We start from the raw sequence: 18,906 nt of genomic DNA, 5'->3' as shown, positions 1-18,906 counted from the left end.
TTTTTTTACTGGAGATCCCCTTATATTCATCAGTAAAGGGTAAGCTAATAGCTGTGAGCTGTTATTAATAGCTTGGCACCCTTATGGGGTATTGTCCCTTTTCACAGATTAGTAACATCAGCCCCCAGCTTTGGGCTTTTTGTTTGCTGGTTATCAAAATTACGCTGGAGTCCACGCCATTTTACACATGATGTGCACAGCGGGTGCGGAATACAACTCCCACCATTGTTGACTGCTTGTGATTGCCTGATTCAAACACAGTAAAGTAAATGCTGGGGCATTTCCCATCACACACACTCTTTAAAATCTATGAAGTCTAAAATTCAAGACAGTCCGAGCAAAATGTGTATAGTCTGAAAAGATATTTCATAAGGAAAATGGCTTCTCTGCATGGTTATTTTCCTTTCTCCTGCGGGACAGCAGGGTGACTTACATGTACGTCTTTTTCCAGTGTTTCGCGCATTTTCAGGTGATCACACCTGTATTACACTTACCTCTGCTGGCGCATATATTAGGACTACAACAAAATGGCTGCCGGAGAAACAACTCAGAGGCGACAGGACGCTCAGTCTCACTGTGAGCTCGCATCACTGACGTCGGCGCTACCGAGGGCTTGTAACCCCGCCCACTTCTACGTGCGCCGCCCTGGTCATGCTCCAACTCTGCGCATGCGCACAGCAATGCCGGTCCGTGAAGACGCGCAGTACTGAAGAGGCCCAGCATGCAGCGCGGCTGGCGGCTGTGTGTGTAATAAGGTACAGTCATCACTGAGCAGCAGCGCAGGAAGCTGCTCCTCTTGTAGGAAGTGAGAGACGGTAGAGATCTGCGTACACCGGGACCATGGCCGGGGAAATGACGATACTGGGTGAGTTCTGTGGAGGATGACAATGAGGGGAGAAGTTGAACCAAGGGTGTTAGCTGTACAAATAATACAGAATGGAGGAACGTACCACAGGTAGAGAAGGGGCAGGTTATCAAAACTTACTTGAGAGTGGTTGTCCTCAGCATCCAATAAACTATCAGCTTTCATTTCACAAAGGGTCTGTGCAAGATGAGAGCTGGAATCTGATTGGATGTTATATATGAAAGATGAGTCCTGAAATTTGGCTGTACCGCTGAGAGATGGCAGCTGGAATCTGATTGGCTGTACCGCTGAGAGATGGCAGCTGGAATTTGATTGGCTGTACCGCTGAGAGATGGCAGCTGGAATCTGATTGGCTGTATCGCTGAGATGGCAGCTGGAATCTGATTGGCTGTACCGCTGAGAGATGGCAGCTGGAATCTGATTGGCTGTACCGCTGAGAGATGGCAGCTGGAATCTGATTGGCTGTACCGCTGAGAGATGACAGCTGGAATCTGATTTGGCTGTACCGCCGAGAGATGACAGCTGGAATCTGATTGGCTGTACCGCCGAGAGATGACAGCTGGAATCTGATTGGCTGTACCGCCGAGAGATGACAGCTGGAATCTGATTTGGCTGTACCGCTGAGAGATGACAGCTGGAATCTGATTCGGCTGTACCGCTGAGAGATGACAGCTGGAATCTGATTGTCATGGACAGTTCATCCATTTGGGATATTGGTCCCTGATCTGTGTGATTTTGGGGCGGTGACTTTTTCTCTAGTCATGTTGTGATCCAATAGTGTTGGACAAGTGGCATTGCTGTGTGACACGAGATACACGTGAGCCGCAGGTTATTACAACCCCCCCCCCCCATGGGAAAGCATTTTACATGGAAATTAGCACACGGGACAGGTTTTAAGATCAACAGAGTAAATGATCCAGGATAATTAGGGGTGCAGCAGTACAGGCCAGCATGATCAGCAGCCAGTCAGGATGGTGTCGGCAGCTCGCCCCATTGTCAGCATTGTCAGAGCAGCCTGGAAGAAGACGACCTGCTCTGTTGAAGAAGTGGAGCAGCTGATTCGTCGGTAGGAGCAGCTACCTGCCTGTTAGTTCTTATGGCCATAGTAAAAAAAAAAATATATATATATAATAGTCCTGGTCAGCCCCTTTAACCACTTAGTAGAAGAGGGCAGCTGTGCATCTTTTCTGGCACTTGCCCATGTGCCCTTATGCATGCTATGAGTTTCTGTTTGCTTGGTTATGTTGCAGTATACACTACATGGTGAAGGCTCCTCTTACCCAGCCAGTCATATGATTATGTCCATTTCTTCCCTTTATTCCAGGTTCTGCTATTCTGACTCTGCTCCTGGCGGGCTACCTGGCACAGCAGTATCTCCCTATGCCTACTCCAAAGGTGATTGGCATAGATCTTGGAACGACATACTGCTCGGTTGGCGTCTTCCGTCCTGGCACAGGAGAAGTGAAAGTCATCGCTGATAGCAGCGGACATCTGAGTATACCGAGCATAGTGTCCTTCACTGAAGACGACGTGTACGCCGGGTACGAAGGCCTGGAGCTCGGTGACTCCAATCCACAGAACACCATCTACGATGCCAAAAGATTTATTGGAAAAACGTTTACCCGTGAGGAGTTGGAAAGAGAAAGTGACAGGTATCCATTCAAGGTGAGAGAGGTGCTAGGGAAGGAGATGTCAGTACAGTAAAGGAGAATTGTACATATGTGTAATTTTATAATTGTAAAATGAATCCATATGTTCCTGAGTATTATGTGTTCTGTCGTATTGTGGCCCAAAGCTGCTAGTTGGGATTCAAAACACTTGACAGCCTTGTCTACAGACTCCAGCTCTATGGTTGTCGGGTCCAAATGTCTATTCAGAACCCTGTGGACCGGGTTGAATCTGATCTCTTCTATTTCAGGTTCTCTACAAGAATGGGGAAGCTGTATATTCGATCAAAACCAATGAGACCCTTACAGTGACCCCGGAGTACATTGGCTCTCAACTGCTTCTAAAGCTAAAGAAGATGGCGGAGGAGTATCTTGGTCTTCCTGTCTCGAAAGCCGTCATCTCAGTGCCGGCAGAGTTCGATGAAAGACAGCGCAACTACACTGTTAAGGCGGCTAATCTCGCAGGTTTGTGGTCCAGAGTTGTATAATTATAATAATAATAATCTTTTTATATAGCGCTAACATATTCCGCAGCGCTTTACAGTTTGCACACATTTTTTTCATCACTGTCCCCGATGGGGCTCACAATCTAAATTCCCTATCAGTATGTCTTTAGAGTGTGGGAGGAAACCCACGCAAACATGGGGAGAACATACAAACTCCTTGCAAATGTTGTCCTTGGTGGGATTCGAACCACTGAGCCACCAAATGCAATTCAGGGAGGTTCTGAAGGGCAGTTTTATTAATCAGCCATTCTGATTAGCTGAGGTACTAGAAGTCAGACCCCATCTAGAATTTTCTAAGGATTGGTGTTGGTTGAGGTGCTGCAGAACCTTTTAACTTGGCATAAATGGGGTGTAGTCTGTGTTGCCACCTCAGGAGCTTAGCAGTGATTGACAGGCAGTCAACAGCTGGAATTACATAAACCTTATTTTAGCAGTTTAATATCATGTTCATGTGGTGTCTAGAAGTTTAGACAGAGGGGTGCTCTATTACTGTGGCAGCTGGATGCCTAACTACTATCTCTGAGTCCACCATCTACCACAGGCTGAGGAGTCAAATAGGCTACCTATGCAAAAACAGACAAACAATTTAATCATAATTGTTGTTACCTGTCCACGTTTTATTGTTCCTCCCAGGCATGGGACTGATGCCATGACTTGAATAGAACTGCAGCATCCGTACAGCTGTAGTGATGTCCATGTAGCTTCCTGCCCTGCACCGATCGCATTGATCATTGTCGGGCAGGAAGGGAGAGAGCTGTGCTGCTACACAGTATTCTCAGTGATCGGGAAGGACGTGGTGTGAGTGTTCGCCTCGAATATTGACATTTTTGACTCTGGACAATGAGACGCACACACCTTTTTTTTTTTTTTTCTTGCTAAAAAGTGCATCAAAAAATAAAAAAAAAAAAAATATACAGTATATAAATTTGGTATTGTTGTAATCCTAAGCGTGACGTCATTTGTGCTGCATGGCGTACCTTGCAAAATTTTTAATGGGAGGATGGAAAAGAATGGAAGAATTACCTTTTTTTTCTTTAATAAATCTCCTCCCAGAGAGGTATAATAAAATGTAATTAGGTAAGTACAGCTTATTTCACAAGAATGTAAAGAACTAATTTGGCTACACCGGTGGGGGGAAAAAGGAAGTGATGGCTTTCAAAAAAATGGCTGCTTCAGTTAAAAAAAAAAAAAAAAAAAAATCCTTATCTGTCACAGGTGAGGGCGACTTGTCCCTTCATTACAGTGACCTAATCATCTGAATAGCTTGTTTATGAGATTGATCTCCAGGGTATATCACAAACATGAAACTTCCCTGCCTTGGTGGCTTTGGTCCTTGTCATTGATGTATTTTACCAAGATGCGAGTGTCACCTAATATCCGTGTCCCCACACTACAGGTCTAGATATTTTGAGGATCATCAATGAGCCCACAGCAGCAGCCATGGCCTACGGACTACACAAGGCTGATGTGTTCAATGTCCTGGTGGTGGATTTGGGAGGAGGAACCCTGGATGTTTCCCTGCTGAACAAGCAAGGAGGGATGTTCCTAACGAGATCCATGGCGGGTAAGAGCCTCTGTCAGCTGTGGCCACTGTATAACAAGGGCCAATTAGTCAGGTTAATTAGCCTATGGGGATCACACAGATTGCATATCAGTGCTCCTCATGAAGACATACATACATACAATACATACTTTTGAACACCTCCTCTTCTGAATGTTGTTGAGTGTGTGCGTTAATACCAACAGAGACGACTTTAACTGTATGCCCAGATTGGATGGGATTTCCTACACAATAACGACTTCATAATGGCACGGGCTCAGGAGTTGTGTCCACGCCATCCTCTACCGGAGCCTGCTCAGCTGCTCCAACCGGACCTAGCTCTGATCCCAGAACTTTAATTCCGCAGTTGCCACTGTCAATAGCGATCATCCTCTGTCAGCCCATTGGCAACCCCGCAGAGGAGTTGTGGGATACTGTTGGTTTGCTAAGTCTTTAAGGGAGACTGAAAAATAAACATAAGTTTCAACCCACCACAAAAAAAAAAAGAAATTGAAATAAACATATTTGGTATTGCCACATCTGACTCATCAAAACATAAAATTACTTAACACCTATGGTAAATGCTGAAAAGCAAAATAAAATCACCAAACCAGAAACGCCGTATTTAGATTGCTGCACACCCCCCCCCCCCCCCCCGAAATGCAGTAAAAGTGATCCAATCACCATGTACAATCATTTTATTAAACATTGATAGACATTTTGGATACTCTAGTAATTTACTCAAAATTTTGATACAATTCTAGTTGTACAATGTATCCCTCATCAGCTGTTTTTCCTACCTATGCACGTGTTGGTTTGAGGCAACGGTTTTTAATGGTTGTATGTCTATCAATGTTTAATAAAATGATTGTCTATTTCATGAAATGAGTGACACTCTTGGTTTTTGCGTCACCTCAGTGACATGACCTTTGTGATAAATCTTTCACATGTCTGCGGCCTCACGGCGCCGGTTACGCCGTCCGACATTAGTCCCGGGGGGAGACATGCTTTCACTTTCATTTTGCAAGCGCCTTCCTCCTCTCTGCGCGCGCTTTATTCGCGCCTTTTTTAGCCCATCACGTGGCTGCTTTCTCCTCGGCGCTGTCAGTCTCCCCCTCTAGCCGTGCCCCCCCCCTCGGTCTTCAGCTAATCACGCGGCTTGGCTGTTAAGCTCCGCCCACCACTAGCGTTTTGCCTGTCATTTCTATGAGATCACTCTCTCTCCCTACACCGGATCTCTTCTTGGGGGACACAAGGTGTTTGCTCTGCATCTGAACCTTGGTAGGTTCGGCGCTACTATAGTTTGACGCTACACTTAGGGAACTGCCGTGGGGAGCTATCAGTTTAGTGCTACTGCCGCATGGACTTTTGGCCAACTCTGCAAGGGCTCTCTGTTCTAGATACACCGCTATTCACTACGCCTGCGCGCGCTGTAAAAAGAGGTGGACATCAGGTCAGTCGTCTCCTTTCTGCCCGTCCTGCAGCCCTTCCACCATGTCTGCCCCCCAGGAGCACTCCACCCCGAGTGGGCCGTTGCAATGTCTGTCCGTCTCTGATTTGACTAAAGTTTCTCAGTCTCTGGTCCAGGTCTTAGAACGGTTACCTCAGCTATCTACAGCCACCTGTGCGCCGACCGCCCCTCACGGTGAGTCGCCTGCTCCTGACCGCGACCTTCAAGCAGACAGGCCGGGTTGAGATTCTAGGAAGCAGGCCCTGTCTGGCTCTTCTTCCAGCTCGTAAGGTCCTTCCGCTTCACCCAGGCTACGCTCCTCGTCTCCCTCATCAGCAGACGACCATAGGTCAGACGATGATTCCCAATCCGGATATGACTCGGAGGCGGACAACATGGCTAGAACACGGGACATGGTGGATAGTCTCATATCGGCTATCTTCCAAACCCTCAAAATAAAGGAGGATAAGGCACCCCCTCAGGAATGCTCTGTTTCTTTTAAGCGAGCGAGGCCTCCCTCTCGAACCTTTCCTAATCACAAGGAGTTCGACACTTCTTTAGCCAATCACTGGGAACACCCTAAGAAACGTTTTTCAGGCCGCAAGTATTTAGATGTGCTATATCCCTTCGATGCGGATCTAGTCACGAAATGGACCAAAGCTCCTGAGGTAGATCCTCCAGATTCCCGTCTTTCCTCCAAGATGGTTCTATCCCTCCCGGACGGAGCTTCGCTTAAAGATCCGACGGACAGGCAAATAGAATCTCTGGCTAAGTCAATTTTTGAGGCATCCGGCGCCTCCCTCTGTCCTATTTTCACCTCCGCTTGGGTGGCCAAGGTCATTTCAGCTTGGGCAAAAATTCTTCGCAAGGGCATCTTAGCGGCAGCACCTCAGGACGAGCTGGCAGATTTGGCAGACCAAATTAATTATGCGGGTAAATACCTTTTGGCCGCTTCCTTAGACGCGGCCGGGTGTGTAGCAAGAGCTAACAGCAACATAGTAGCCATATGCCGCATCCTTTGGTTGAAGTTGTGGAGTGCGGACACCACCTCTAAAAAGTCGCTCACCAACCTGGCGTTTCACGGCTCTAAGCTCTTTGGCGCCAAGCTGGATCAGATAATTTCGGATGCCATTGGTGGTAAAAGTACCTCCCTTCCTCAGTCCTGGCCTAGAAGGTTTTTCAACAAAAAGGCTGCTCGGCCGTTTAGGTCCTTTTGCCCCTTCTCTTCCACAGAAGGTTCATCCCAGCATGACCAGCCCTCCGCTTCCAGGGACCGGAGGAAACCATCATATAAACCTGCTCCCCGCTGGAGGTCAAGAGGTCAGCCCTCCAGGTCTTTAGACTCCCGGTCCGGCAGATTTTCCTCTAAGTGACGGGTCACCCCCACCTGGAAATTCTTCCAGGGTGGGAGGCAGACTTTCCTCTTTCAAGGACGCTTGGCTGTCTGTTGTCGACGACGCTTGGGTCAGGGAAATTATCACTTCCGGTTACAAAATCGAATTTTCTTCCTCCCCAAACAGTCGCTCCTTCCTGTCTCGACCCCCAAGACAGCGGTCCCAGATTCCAGGGTTCTTTCAGGCAGTCTCCTCCCTCCTTTCCGCCGGGGTTGTCGTTCCCGTTCCTTCAAACGAACGGTTTTCAGGGTTCTACTCAAATCTCTTCGTAGTCCCAAAAAAGACGGCTCTCTTCGTCCAATTTTGGACCTCAAGTTGCTCAACCGCCATGTGAGGGTCCTCCACTTCAAGATGGAGTCCCTGCGCTCGGTAATAGCCTCAATGGAACATGGAGAGTTCCTCTGCTCTGTGGACATAAAGGATGCCTACCTCCACATCCCTATTTGTCGGCAACATCAGAGATTCCTCCGCTTTGCGATTCAGGACAATCACTATCAGTTCACGGCCCTTCCCTTTGGCCTGGCCTCCGCTCCCCGTGTCTTTACGAAGGTGATGGTAAGAGTCATGGCCATCCTTCGATCCAGGGGGATTCTCATCATCCCTTATCTGGACGATCTCCTGATCAAGGGCTCGTCCCGCCAAGACTGTCTTCAGATAACCCTGGATGCTCTCGGCCGCCTCAGATGGATAGTCAACAAAGAGAAGTCTATCCTGCACCCTACCCAGCGTCTGACCTTTTTGGGCATGGAATTTGACACGGTTCTAGCCTGGGTGGTTCTACCGAAGGACAAGTTTTCAGCCCTTTGCAAGGGGATCCGGTCCCTAAAACGTTCGTGGACGTTCCCCTTCGGTCCTGCATGAGGATCCTGGGGAAGATGATAGCTTCCATGGAAGCAGTGCCTTTCGCACAATTTCACACTCGCCCTCTCCAGCTATTCCTCCTTTCAGTCTGGGACAAGACTTTTTCTCTGGACCGTCCCATTCTTCTTCCGCTCAGAGTAAGACAGTCGCTGACTTGGTGGACATTGCCGGCGTCAGTTCTCCAGGGAAGGTCCTTTCTTCCGCCTCAGTGGCAAGTCATCACCACCGATGCCAGTCTCCTAGGATGGGGGGGCGGTTTTCCATCGGAAAATGGCCCAAGGGCGCCGGAGCGCCCAGGAGACTCTGCTTCCCATCAACCTTCTGGAAATCAGAGCAAACTTCCTTGCTCTACTTCGTTGGCAGCCTCTCCTCTTAGGCAAACCAGTCCGCATTCAATCAGACAATGCCACGGCCATGGCGTACATAAACAATCAGGGCGGTACTCACAGCAGGCAGGTAATGTCAGAAGTGGCAAAGATACTGCGTTGGGCCGAGCGTCATGTTCCGGCAATCTCCGCCGTCCACATTCCAGGGGTGGAAAATTGGGCAGCCGATTTCCTGAGTCGCCAGGGTAATGGTCACTTCACCCCACAGTCTTCAACCAGATATGCCAGCGTTGGGGCATCCCGGACGTCGATCTCATGGCATCTCGGATGAACAACAATGTCCCTCACTTTGTAGCCAGGTCCAGGGATCCTCTAGCCGTCTGTTGCGACGCCCTGGTAATTCCATGGTCCCAGTTCCGACTGCAAGGCATTCCAGTAATTCTGGTGGCTCCAGACTGGCCAAGACGACCTTGGTATGCGGAGTTGGTGAACATGCTCGCAGATGTTCCCTGGAGGCTTCCAGACCGTCCAGATCTTCTCTCACAAGGTCCCCTTTACCACCAGAATTCTCAGTCTCTGAGTTTAACGGCATGGCCGTTGGGGCCACGATTCTGAGAGAATCAGGGTTTTCCAGCCGGGTCATTCAAACCATGATCAGAGCTAGAAAGCCAGCCTCCTTCCGCATTTACCATAGGTACTGGAAGGCTTTTTTCCGTTGGTGCGAGGATAACAATGTTTTTCCTTTATCGTTCTCCATTCCTTCAATACTTGGCTTCCTCCAGTCCGGTTTGGGTGCAGGCCTGTCCCTCAGTACCCTCAAAGACCAGGTATCTGCTCTGGCGATCCTCTTCCAGAAGGATCTGGCCTCCTTACCGCAGGTGAAGACGTTTCTCCAAGGAGTCGCCCATGTGGCTCCTCCTCATCATTCTCCGATAGATCCGTGGGATCTCAACCTCGTTCTTGGCGCTCTCCTAAAGGCGCCGTTCGAACCTATCCAGGACATTCCTCTGTCCCTTCTCTCATGGAAGGTGGCTTTCCTAATCGCCATTACATCCATCAGGAGAGTTTGAGGTGGTGGCTTTATCCTGTCGTTCCCCGTACCTAATCCACCAGGATAAGGTCGTGCTCAGGCTAGTTCCCGCCTTCCTTCCTAAAGTGCTATCCTCGTTTCACATTAACGAGGATATCGTCCTTCCCTTGTTTTGTCCTGCACCTGATCATTCTCTGGAAAAGTAGCTCCACAAACTGGATGTAGTCAGAGCCTTGCATGTCTTCCTTGCCAGGACCGCCTCGCTTCGCCAATCCGATTCCCTGCTTGTCATATCTGAAGGTCGCCGGAAAGGGCTTCCGGCATCCAAATCCACAATCACTCGCTGGATTCGTTCTACCATTCTGGAAGCCTACCGACTTCAGAAAAAACGGCCCACTCCACCCAGGCTGTAGGGGCTTCTTAGGCTGTACGACACCAGGCTTCGGCCTTACAACTTTGCAGAGCCGCGACCTGGTCGTCTTTGCACACCTTTGCAAGGTAGTAATCTGTGTCCCACAATAAGGCGATAAAGAGGGATTTTGGGTTCTTACCGTAAAATCTCTTTCTTGGAGCCTTCATTGGGGGACACAGCACCCTCCCTGTTTAAGTTGTACCGTGTTGGGTCTTCGAGTCCCTTGTTGGGTTGGTACATATGTTGATAGTTTTTTTGGTTGCTTCTCCTACTGCTTTCTCACCACCTGAGGTACTTGGTGCCTGTCGGTGGGTGTATACTGCCGGGGAGGAGTTAAGTTTTTTGTTTTGCATAGTGTCAGTCTCCTAGCAGCAGCATACACCCATGGTAATGTGTCCCCCAATGAAAGCTCCAAGAAAGTGATTTTACGGTAAGAACCCAAAATCCCTCTATTTGTTATCTTAATCACACTGATTTGCCAGATCATTTTTATCTCCTTTTTATACATATATAAAGAAAAATTGTAAGTATAATGAAATGGTAAAATGTAAATGTATACCCCGGGAAGGGGTTCAAGAGATCTACCTATTTGGGAGTTGGTTTTACTTGTCTCTTGTATCCTTTCAGGTAACAATAAGCTCGGCGGACAGGACTTCAATCACAGGCTTCTACAGTATTTATATGACAGTATTTATACCACATACGGGTCACTGCCTCCACTGAAAGAAGAAATCCACAGACTTCGGCAGTCCGTGGAGGCAGTCAAGTTGAACCTCACCTTGTACAGTTCCTCCTGGGTCCGTATGCCATTGACATTGCCCACACGACAACCAAGTAAAGCGGATGAGCAGGGCGAAAAGATGCCACCCATGGAGGAAGCCGCACGGCGTGAGGAGGACAGTCTGCATGACCACAGCAATATGGAGCAGGTCCATTTTGAAGCTGAGATTTCACGAAAGCTCTTTGAGCATCTGAACGAAGACCTTTTCCAAAAGATCTTGGTGCCCATTGAGCGAGTGCTAAAGGAAGGACACCTCCAAAAGGATGAAGTGGATGAAATTGTCCTTGTGGGGGGCTCCACTCGCATACCCCGCATACGCAAAGTTATCAGCGACTACTTTGACAAAGAACCTAATACATCTGTAGACCCGGATTTGGCTGTGGTCACAGGAGTGGCTATACAAGCAGGCATTGTGGGGGGATCCTGGCCACTTCAAGTCAGTGCCATAGAAATACCTAACAGACATTTAAGGAAAACTAACTTTAACTGAAGCCGCTTTGTACCGATTCCAGAATGTATTTAAGAGCGACATCAGAGTTGACACTTTATCTTATTTTCAGTCCTACCCTCCAAAAAATTATTTATTTTTTTAAAAGATGTGAGAAAAAGACACATATGGAGCCTGCCGTCACTTTATAATCCTGCTCTATATATTTATTACTCTTTGGTTTGTATGATATCATTCGTATCCACAGTCCATGAGCCTTACTTGAATGTAAATCTGTATATTTAAAGGGGACTAGTCAGGAGATCGGTGCGGTGAAGCCAGAGGGACTTGTTTTCTCTGAAATTGCACAGAGTAAAACGCGGAGGAACATGTGGCATCAAATGTAGCAGATTTTTGACTCTTTTTCCACCAATCTCTACACTTTTCTTAAAAGTCGTGTAGCTTCTCTGGAGGTTGCACCAGCAAGCGCAATGAATATAAAATAACTCACACCAGATTCTGATGTAAATTAAAGCCCAAATTTATGCTCCTAGTTGGTGTAAAGTTCAAATCTGTGCCACAGGGGCAGCCCAAAATGCAACTACCTGTTGTATGTTGGGTGTGAGTGTATGGAGCGGCCTCAGGAGCTGAGCCTGCTCTGTGCACTGTAGTATCTGGCTGGTGTTATACAACCATCACCTGCTCTAACAGCAGTGATTGGAGATTAACCACCTAAACTCTGCTGTCTATCGCTGTAAGGCTGGGATCACTCTACCATGTGTGATGCAAGAAACTCACACGAGTCCCTCGCATCAATGCCCGGCACTCGGACCAGAGCGTATGGCTGCATAAAAATACATGCAGCCGCAGCTCCGGTCCTGAGTGCCGGCGGCAGCGCTGGTTGTTGATGCGAGAGACTCGTTCGAGTTTCTCGCATCACACACGGTAGTGTGATCCCGGCCTAAGTGGCACAATCCTGGTGGTTTACTAACTTGGGCACCCATGTACACAGAAATCTGATCTATCAATATATAAAATTATTTAACCCGTCTGAAAAACACTGTGAAGCAAAAAATAAAAGCTAGACTTACCACAAAGTTATGCTAACTGAAAACCACACATCAAACCTGATACCGTTCCATCGTTGATGGAAAAATAGAAAAACTGTGCCATTCTAGCTGTCTGTATCCCATGCCCCCTGTAGTCCTGCCATGACTCTCCTGTCAGGTTCCCTTTAATGCACAGACGACCTGCCATTCCTATTTTTTATTTTTCAGTTTTGAGCGATGTATAGAACTATATGCAGTATCGTTTATGTCGATCAGGGATTGTACATGGTCTGACATGAATCTAAAGGGAATTAAACTTTTCTCAGTTTTTTTCGTATTTTATTCGTTCTTCTTTAAATGACAAAACATTACAGGGGGTGTCAGAGGGTACCTTGTGTTCACCGACCGGTGGTGTCCACCCGCTGGGATGCACCGATCATCAGCAGGTGGAACTCTTTTTCTTGCTCGAATGGAATGCTGGGAGAACTGTTATGAATGAGTCACCGGAGGAGGAAAAAAACAAAAATACAAGCTAAGTCCAGAAAACCGGAGAGGTTGGTAGCTAGCAGATTGCAGACCCCTGATCCTATTCACAACAACTAACAGTAGCCGTGGGGTGTTCCTACGGTGGTCCTAGACACCTCGTTCACAGCCAGAGAACTAAAAAAACCTAAAGAAAGAAAGGTGAAATCTAAACTGCCCCAGAGCAGACCCCAAAGCAATAGACGGTGAAAACAGATGAAAACACAGACAGAAAGACAGGCTGAGCAAACGATGGGGCCCTCACTAACTAGATAGGACAGGAAAGAAAAGCAACTGTCTGCAATCACGCAAAAACCCTGCCAAAAATAATGTCCAACACGTCTGATAGAAAAGGTCCTGAAGTCACTAGACTTCAAAATCACTATATCAGCACTCAGGTGTATTCTAAAAGCAGAGAAAAGAGATCAACTGATCAGAGACAAAAGTGGAGTTCAGCCAGTCCCAACCAGGGCTGGCTGAACACAAACACTAAGTAAACCAGACAAAATCTCATGGAACAATAGAAGAGCAATAACTTAGCTTTAGTAGACAGGACTAAACTGGAGGCCAGAGCTCAGAGCAGAAAGGATCACCAGCAGGGCGTCGGCGGCCTTATATCCACTCAGATTCCGGATGTCCAATCACACTCCACTTGTTTAGATGACAGGTTTTTCCCATCCAAATCAATTTCACTACCTCCTTTCAACAGCAGAGGGAGTTCATCGGACATCAAAGGTGAAGGAGAAAATGAGCTCATAACAGTACCTCCCCCTTGAGGAGGGGTCACCGAACCCTCATCCACGCCACCAGGGCGATCAGGATGGGCCCGATGAAAAGCATGAACCAATCTTTCGGCATGAATATCGGATGCAGAGACCCAAGAATTGTCCTCCTGGCCATAACCCTTCCACTTAACCAAATACTGGAGTCTCCGTCTAGCCAGACGAGAATCCAGTATCTTCTCAACCTCATATTCCACATTACCTTCAACCAATACAGGGTCAGGAGGTGCCACCACAGGAACTACTGGCTCAAAAAACCTCTTTAACAGAGACTTATGAAACACATTATGGATCTTGAATGTAACAGGAAGAGCCAATCGAAAAGAGACCGGATTAAGAATCTCCAAAATCTTGTAAGGTCCAATAAATCTAGGTTTAAACTTTGGAGAAGCCACCTTCATAGAGATATTCTTTGATGACAACCAAACCATATCACCCACCTTAAACTGGGGACCAATGGTCCTATGCCGGTTGGAAAACCGCTGGGCCTTTTCCTGGGAGAGAGACAACTTATCCACCACTTGATCCCAGATCTGGTGCATTCTCTCCACCACAGTGTCAACACCTGGGCAGGCAGAAGACTCCACCTGCCCTGAAGAGAATCGAGGATGAAACCCAAAGTTACAAAAAAAAGGTGACATCAAAGTGGCAGAACTAGCTCTATTATTTAAAGCAAATTCGGCCAAGGGCAAAAATGAAACCCAATCATCCTGATCAGCAGAAATAAAACATCTCAAATAAGACTCCAAAGTCTGGTTTGTTCTCTCCGTCTGCCCATTGGTCTGAGGGTGAAACGCAGAGGAGAAGGACAACTGAATTCCCAGCTTGGAACAAAAAGTCCTCCAAAATCTAGAAACAAACTGAACTCCTCTGTCAGACACAATGTTCTCAGGAATCCCATGCAAGCGAACCACCTGTTGCAAAAACAAGGGCACCAACTCTGAGGAAGATGGCAACTTAGGGAGTGGTACAAGATGGACCATCTTAGAGAATCTATCACAAATCACAAAATAACAGTCATTCTCTGTGAGACAGGCATATCAGAAATAAAATCCATTGAAATAAGGGTCCATGGTCTCCTGAGCACCGGCAAAGGCATCAACCAACAACCCACTAGAGCGAGAACAAGGTTTAGACCGGGAGCAAGTCCCACAGGACTGCACAAAATTCCTGACATCACGAGACAAGGCGGGCCACCAAAAAGACTGACTCACCAAATCTCTAGTACCAAAAATACCTGGATGACCAGCCAATGCGGAGCAATGAACTTCAGACATTACTCTCTTCCTCCACTGGTCAGGAACATACAATTTTCCAATGGGACAACACTCAGGTTTGTCCTCCTGAAACTCTTCCAGAGCACGTCTCAAATCGGGCGAGATGGCAGAAAGAACTACCCCCTCACCTAAGATTGTAGCAAGCTTGGTCACAATAGGAGAATCAGCAAAGAAACTCCTAGAGAGGGCATCTGCCTTGACATTCTTATTGCCCGGAAGAAAAGAGACCACAAAATCAAAACGTGTGGAAAACAAGGCCCACCTAGCCTGTCTAGGATTCAAGCGTTTGGCCGACTCAAGGTAAATCAAATTCTTGTGGTCAGTAAGGACCACGACTGGATGTTTAGCTCCCTCCAACCAATGTCTCCACTCCTCAAATGCCCATTTCATGGCTAACAGTTCCCGATTCCCCACATCATAGTTGCGTTCGGATGGGGAGAACTTTCGGGAAAAGAAAGCACAGGGATTCTTTTTAGATGTTACCGGATCTTTTTGGGACAAAACAGCTCCTGCACCAATCTCAGAAGCGTCCACCTCTACCTGAAACGGGAGTGAGACATCAGGTTGCCGCAAAACCGGAGCTGAAGTGAACCTCCGCTTCAGCTCCTGAAAGAAAGAAACAGCCTCTGGAGACCAATTCAGCACATCAGCACACTTCTTAGTCAAATCAGTCAATGGTTTGGCAATACCAGAAAAATTAGCTATAAATTTACGATAAAAATTAGCAAAACCCAAAAACTTCTGGAGGGCCTTCAAAGAAGTGGGCTGAACCCAATCATAAATGGCCTGTACCTTGGCCGGGTCCATTTCAATAGTTGACGGAGACAAAATAAATCCCAAAAATGAAATCCTCTGTACACCAAAAAGGCATTTCGATCCCTTAACATACAGGGAATTCTCCCTCAAAATCCGGAACACAGTCCGAACATGTTCCACATGAGTCCCAATCCCTGGAAAAGATCAAAATATCATCCAGATAGATGATCAAAAATGTATCCACAAAGTCCCGGAAAATATCATTCATGAAGCACTGGAAGACAGAAGGGGCATTAGTGAGCCCAAAAGGCATCACCAGGTACTCAAAATGTCCCTCCGGAGTATTAAATGCCGTCTTCCATTCATCCCCATGCTTAATGCGAATAAGATTATACGCCCCTCTGAGGTCAAGCTTGGTAAACCTGCAAGCACCTTTAACTCTGGAGAATAGATCAGAAATCAGGGGTAACAGATACTGATATTTAACAGTAATTTTGTTGAGGGAACGATAGTCAATACAAGGCCTTAATGAACCATCTTTCTTGGCCACACAAAAAAACCAGCACCCAAGGGTGAAGAGGATGGTCTAATATGACCCTTCTCCAACGGCTCCTTAATATAAGATCGCATAGCCTCGTGCTCGGGTACAGATAAATTGAAAAGTCGACCCTTGGGATATTTATACCCAGGGCTCAACTCAATTGCACAGTCAAAACTCCTATGAGGAGGCAAAGACGCAGACTTATTCTCACTAAATACATCCTAAAAATCAGCCAAATAGTCAGGAACATCATGCGACTGGGGAGAGGTGGAGAAAACAGGAGCGTCACCAAGAGCACACCGACAACCCCAACTCACCACAGATTTCCAATCCCAAACTGGATTATGGATTTGCAACCAGGGAAATCCCAGAACAATGGTATCATGCAAATTATGCAACACCAAAAATCTGCAATTTTCTTGATGGTCTGGAGCGACCCACATTACCACCTGGGTCCAAAACTGAGGTTTATTCTTCGCCAAAGGAGTAGCATCAATACCCCTCAAAGGGATAGGCGTCCGCAGAGGTATCATAGGAAACCCACAACGTTTAGCAAAATCCAAGTCCATCAGGTTCAGAGCCGCTCCCGAATCCACAAAAGCCTTAGCGGAAAATGTGGACAGGGAGCAGATCAGAGTAATTGCCAGAAGAAACTTAGGTTGAACACCACCCACAGCAAATGTGTGTGCAAAACGTTTCTCTCGTTTAGGGCAGACAGAAATCATATGAGAGGCATCTCCACAGAAAAAACACAGCTTATTACGCCTTCTGAACTCCTAATGTTGCGCCCTAGACAAAACTCTATCACATTGCATAGGTTCAGACATTTGTTCAACAGGTGGCAACATTTCTCGTGTACTTTTACGTTCACGTAAACGCCGATCAACCTGAATGGCTAATGACATAGAATCGTCAAGACCAGAGGGAACAGGAAATCCCACCATAGTATCTTTTACGGTTTCTGACAAACCCTTCCGAAAGAGAGCTGCCAAGGCACCATCATTCCAGGTAGTCAGGACCGCCCACTTTCGGAATTTTTGACAGTATAACTCTGCAGAATCCTGACCCTGGCTCAATGCCAACAGGGCTTTCTCAGCTTGATCAATAGCATTAGGTTCATCATACAACAACCCCAAGGCTTGAAAAAATGCGTCCACATTAGTTAGAATAGGATCATCAGGTGTCAAAGAAAACGCCCAATCCTGGGGATAGCCCCGCAGCAAAGAGATGACAATTTTAACCTGCTGCGCAGAGCTCCCCGATGAGTTAGGCTTCAAGGCAAGAAATAATTTACAATTATTCTTAAAATTCAAAAATTTAGACCGATCCCCAAAAAACACATCAGGAGTAGGAATCTTTGATTCAGCAGCATGTGAATGAGCAAGATAGGCGGAAATTCCCCGCTCTTCAGCAGCGAGCTGCTCCACACGATCAGACAATTGCTTAATCTCCATTAAGAAAATTCCTCCTACGGCCCCAGAGAAAAAGAGGAAAAATATACATTAAAAAAAAAAAAAAAATTCTGACACTTTTTTTTTTTTTTTTTTACACAATTCTATCCTGCTATTGAGTACCCTAGAATCTGCAGTATGGCTGGTGATTCTGTTATGAATGAGTCACCTGAGGAGGAAAAAACAAAAATACAAGCTAAGTCCAGAAAACCGGAGAGGTTGGTAGCTAGCGGATTGCAGACCCCTGATCCTATTCACAACAACTAACAGTAGCCGTGGGGTGTTCCTGCGGTGGTCCTAGACACCTCGTTCACAGCCGGAGAAGTAAATAAACCTAAAGAAAGAAAGGTGAAATCTAAACTGCCCCAGAGCAGACCCAAAAGCAATAGACAGCCCCCAACATGTATTGACGGTGAAAACAGATGAAAACACAAACACAGACAGAAAGACAGGCTGAGCAAACGATGGGGCCCTCACTAACTAGATAGGACAGGAAAGAAAAGCAACTGTCTGCAATCACGCAAAAATCCTGCCAAAAATAATGTCCAACACGTCTGATAGAAAAGGTCCTGAAGTCACTAGACTTCAAAATCACTATATCAGCACTCAGGTATATTCTGAAAACAGAGCAAAGAGATTAACTGATCAGAGACAAAAATTGAGTTCAGCCAGTCCCAACCAGGGCTGGCTGAACACAAACACTAAGTAAACCAGACAAAATCTCATGGAACAATAGAAGAGCAATAACTTAGCTTTAGTAGACAGGACTAAACTGGAGGCCAGAGCTCAGAGCAGAAAGGATCACCAGCAACCCAGCAGGGCGTCGGCGGCCTTATATCCACTCAGATTCCGGATGTCCAATCACACTCCACCTGTTCAGATGACAGGTTTTTCCCATCTAAATCAATTTCACTACCTCCTTTCACCAGCAGAGGGAGTTCATCGGACATCAAAGGTGAAGGAGAAAATGAGTTCATAACAGAGAACAATGCGATCTGCAATCCAAAATCAGACATGTGCGATCGATGGCTCCACCAACCATCAGTCAGCCGGCTCCCCCAAATGGATTGGACCCTCTGCCAAACCCGTCAGCATCGGCGTGTTCAGCAAACATTGATGTCATGATTATGGTGGCCTTAACAGATGCATCACCAATCAGCTGCCCCGATGTTTCACTCTCACTGTTGGGGAGTGAGATGTGTTTTTCGTTCATGGCAATTTGTTTTGATATCAGACATTTTAGATTTTGGCTGCTTACCTAATCTTAAA

At 46.8% G+C, this 18,906-nt stretch overlaps 1 protein-coding gene across 2 annotated transcripts; it reads left to right on the top strand.

Moving 5' to 3' along the window:
• Nucleotides 1-542: 542 nt before the first annotated feature.
• On the top strand, nt 543-12,645 carry HSPA13 (heat shock protein family A (Hsp70) member 13). Of its 2 annotated transcripts, none has more exons than XM_073584475.1 (5): nt 543-755; nt 2,190-2,530; nt 2,784-2,997; nt 4,435-4,602; nt 10,679-12,645. In XM_073584475.1, the coding sequence occupies exons 2-5, from the start codon at nt 2,246-2,248 to the stop codon at nt 11,320-11,322; spliced, it is 1,311 nt and encodes a 436-aa protein (XP_073440576.1). In that variant the 5' UTR covers nt 543-755; nt 2,190-2,245; the 3' UTR covers nt 11,323-12,645. The 2 variants fall into 2 exon arrangements, with proteins under 2 accessions (XP_073440576.1, XP_073440575.1); XM_073584474.1 differs by having other exon boundaries at nt 543-865.
• Nucleotides 12,646-18,906: the final 6,261 nt, after the last annotated feature.

This window comes from Dendrobates tinctorius, unplaced genomic scaffold (genome assembly GCF_039654945.1).
Source record: "Dendrobates tinctorius isolate UK_male_01 unplaced genomic scaffold, ASM3965494v1 ptg000084l, whole genome shotgun sequence".
Classification (NCBI taxonomy): domain Eukaryota; kingdom Metazoa; phylum Chordata; class Amphibia; order Anura; family Dendrobatidae; genus Dendrobates; species Dendrobates tinctorius.
Note: the sequence above shows the minus strand (reverse complement) of the source record. Positions and strands in the feature narration are given on the sequence as shown.

Excerpts from the sequence above, each read along its gene's own strand:
- HSPA13 (XM_073584474.1), top strand. The coding sequence starts at position 841 with ATGGCCGGGGAAATGACGATACTGG. Across the intron at positions 866-2,189 it reads CGGGGAAATGACGATACTGG|GTTCTGCTATTCTGACTCTG; the intron begins GTGAGTTCTGTG and ends CCTTTATTCCAG. Across the intron at positions 2,998-4,434 it reads TAAGGCGGCTAATCTCGCAG|GTCTAGATATTTTGAGGATC; the intron begins GTTTGTGGTCCA and ends CCCACACTACAG.